General features: G+C 28.4%; 1 protein-coding gene across 1 annotated transcript; it reads right to left on the bottom strand.

Annotated features, from left to right (window-relative positions):
• Positions 1–1,086: 1,086 nt before the first annotated feature.
• On the bottom strand, positions 1,087–2,481 carry LOC110653234 (GDSL esterase/lipase-like). Its single transcript, XM_058149329.1, has 4 exons — positions 2,229–2,481; positions 1,953–2,057; positions 1,637–1,863; positions 1,087–1,500 (listed from the first exon to the last, which is right to left on the bottom strand). The coding sequence occupies exons 1-4, from the start codon at positions 2,479–2,481 to the stop codon at positions 1,087–1,089; spliced, it is 999 nt and encodes a 332-aa protein (XP_058005312.1).
• Positions 2,482–2,958: the final 477 nt, after the last annotated feature.

A 2,958-nucleotide genomic window follows, 5' to 3' on the forward strand; every position in this document is an offset into this window, starting at 1 on the left:
TTAAATTTTTTTTAATAAAGTGAAATATTAAAAAAATTATAAAATTTAAAAATTAAAATAAATATTAATTAAATATATTTAATATTCTCATCAAACCAAATCTATTTTGATATTAAGAAATTTTTATGATTATGAAAATTAACCACATTATAATAGTCTCACCTTATTCAAACAAAATTTATGAAATTATATATATATATATATATATATATATATATAAAATCTTTCTAATTATTCATTAATCACATCTTAAATAAAATATTTTTATTGATTATAATAATTAAGAAATAATAAAATTTTAATTTCAAATTTATTTAATTTTCTCATTTTAAATTAAAATATCAACCCTCTTAAATTAATTCTATAAAATATTATTCAAGAGACATAGTACAGATCTATTCATCAATGTTATAAAATTAATGTATAACATTCGATGAAACATGCTAAGAAATTGTAAAAATGAAAAAAATTATCTATAAAAAAATATATAAATACTATGAGATACATCAGTATTAAAGAAAAAACAATATTAATTATATTTTTGATAAATTAAAAATAATATAATAAATTAAATTATTAAGCCTTGAGTTTTGGTAATCAATTGTTAAATAAAATAATCATTTGATTAGATTATGACAATTAAGGTAATAATTACTTAAAAGAAAATTAAATATTTAGTATAAAAGATAATAGTTATTAATCATAAAAAAAGTTAATCTCTATGTGATGAGTTCTACATGGCATCATCAAGAAAGATAGAGAGAGATTCAAAACAAAGCATATTTCACAAAGCTTGTTGGATTTGAATGCTATATGCTTATTTGCTGAATATATATATTCACTACTAAAACACACACGTACGTACATAGAAATACAGAAACATAAGCCAATTCATGGGACTCCATAGTGGGGATGGCAAACACTATGGCGAATTACATGCCTTACTAGAAATATAGATGATATACACTATGAGCCGTGATATCTGTAGTATGCCTTCAATTAACCTAATGCAGCAGCTTCGGTAAAAAGGGTCTCAATGGCGGTAGTTGATGGAAAGAAGTCCTTAACGCCATAAGGTGATATTAATCATGATTTATTGTTCCACATAAATTTAGCTAGTACTTTATTGCCAGCATCAGTGTGATGGGTACCATCAAAAAACAAATACTCAGTCTTATTACCACACACACAAAATTCATAATCCAAAGATCCACAAGCTTGCCCACGATACGTTGAATTGCCACAGCAAGCAATGTCCACTATGAAGTAATCAATCAATTTCTCGATGGCAGTATAGTAATCAAAGACTGTATAATTGAATTTCGGATTATTGTCTTTTATGACCTTAAGTTTTCCAGGTAGTATACCATTGTGTGCTTGTGCCCTTGTTGATAGAAGCTCCTGACTTCTGTCGTCAAATATTTGACGAACAAAAGGGATGGTACCTAATTTTGCCACATTCTGAACTACAAATCTCCATGCGCCAAGATCATACAAATTCTGCACCCAAGCAAGCAAGAGAACAACATTTACATGTATGTATATATATGATTTTTTTTTTAAAAAAAACTTGTGTATATATATGCTTAAACTAGTGCTACATCGTAAATATTATCGACAATAGGTACTATCAAACCTTGATGGCGTCAGATATGTTATTAACCACTTTATCCTCTAAAGTAGAATCCAAAATCCTCCTATAAGGGGCTTCGTAATTTATATAATCCTGAGCACCGATGGAAATAAAGTAAACAGCCTTCTGCAACCTCCTACTGACTTCAGTATCATTTTGTATATGCTCTCCCCATATCTCTTTCACCTTCTTGAAAAGCTCAACCTGGCCTGTAAGGTTCACCTGAAAATAAATAAAAATACCTTCATTCAATTTCAGTAAAAAAATATACGCTTTATTCTAGGAAAAAAAAACTTTATTCAATTTCAGGTAGACAACATGCTTATCTGAGCAGTTGCACCTTCTGAAGCAAAGTTAGCACCATTAGTGAAATATGGATCATCCTTGCTATGGAAAGAAGGAATCAAAGGCAACCCACCGTTTTAGCTGCGTGCAAGCAAAAAATACAAGATTTTACCAATATATCTCCACTTTACCATTGAAAAAAAAAAGTTAACTAATTTTTCATTGATCTTGATTCATCATTGTAAATGGACAGCTATTTGTTTATATATACATATATGTATAATAGTATATAGTTTTAATTATATAAATGTACCAATAAAATCAGGAATTATGCGGCCATCAGAATATCTTCCTGTAGCAGAATGGTTGAAGAAGTTGGTGCCATATGGTGCATGATAAGTGGGAAGATATTTATCAGGACGTGTAATGTTCGTAGTATTGCCCACCTCATACAGTCCATCCCCAAAGAAGAATAAATATTCATCCACGTGGGAGCGAACTGGGTTGAGAAGGGTGGCAAAAAATAAACTCAGGATGAAGAAGAAATAAGCTAGACTTGTCATTGCACAATATCAATTTAGCTTATGCAGGTTTGATGTTTTTGTGCTTGGGTTAGGCTTAGGCCATCTTCGATTCCAATTTATAATGGATTAATGGTTCTAGGCTTCAAGTAGCTACGGTAGGTGGTTAGGCCATGCAAATGCTTCAATTATTTTATTTTATTTTGTTTAATCGCATGCTTTTGTTAAGCAATGCATGTTTCACTCAGACAATGATATTAATGATTTATAACTAAAACAAATTTTTTTATTTTTTTTTTAATTTTCAGACGATAATATTTACCATAAATCTAAAATATAATGAGATTCATGCATTTTTTTTAACAAATTTTGTTTATATAAGCAGAAAATTAATAATAATTTTAAAGAGAGAAAAAAAATAACAAAGCACTAACCTAAAATAATGAATGTTAAATTTAAAAAAAAAAAAAACTAATGCAAAAGAGAATAATATTGTTGGCTTTATGTGGGTCGAGATCA

Source organism: Hevea brasiliensis, chromosome 6 (assembly GCF_030052815.1).
Source record: "Hevea brasiliensis isolate MT/VB/25A 57/8 chromosome 6, ASM3005281v1, whole genome shotgun sequence".
In the NCBI taxonomy this organism is placed as follows: domain Eukaryota; kingdom Viridiplantae; phylum Streptophyta; class Magnoliopsida; order Malpighiales; family Euphorbiaceae; genus Hevea; species Hevea brasiliensis.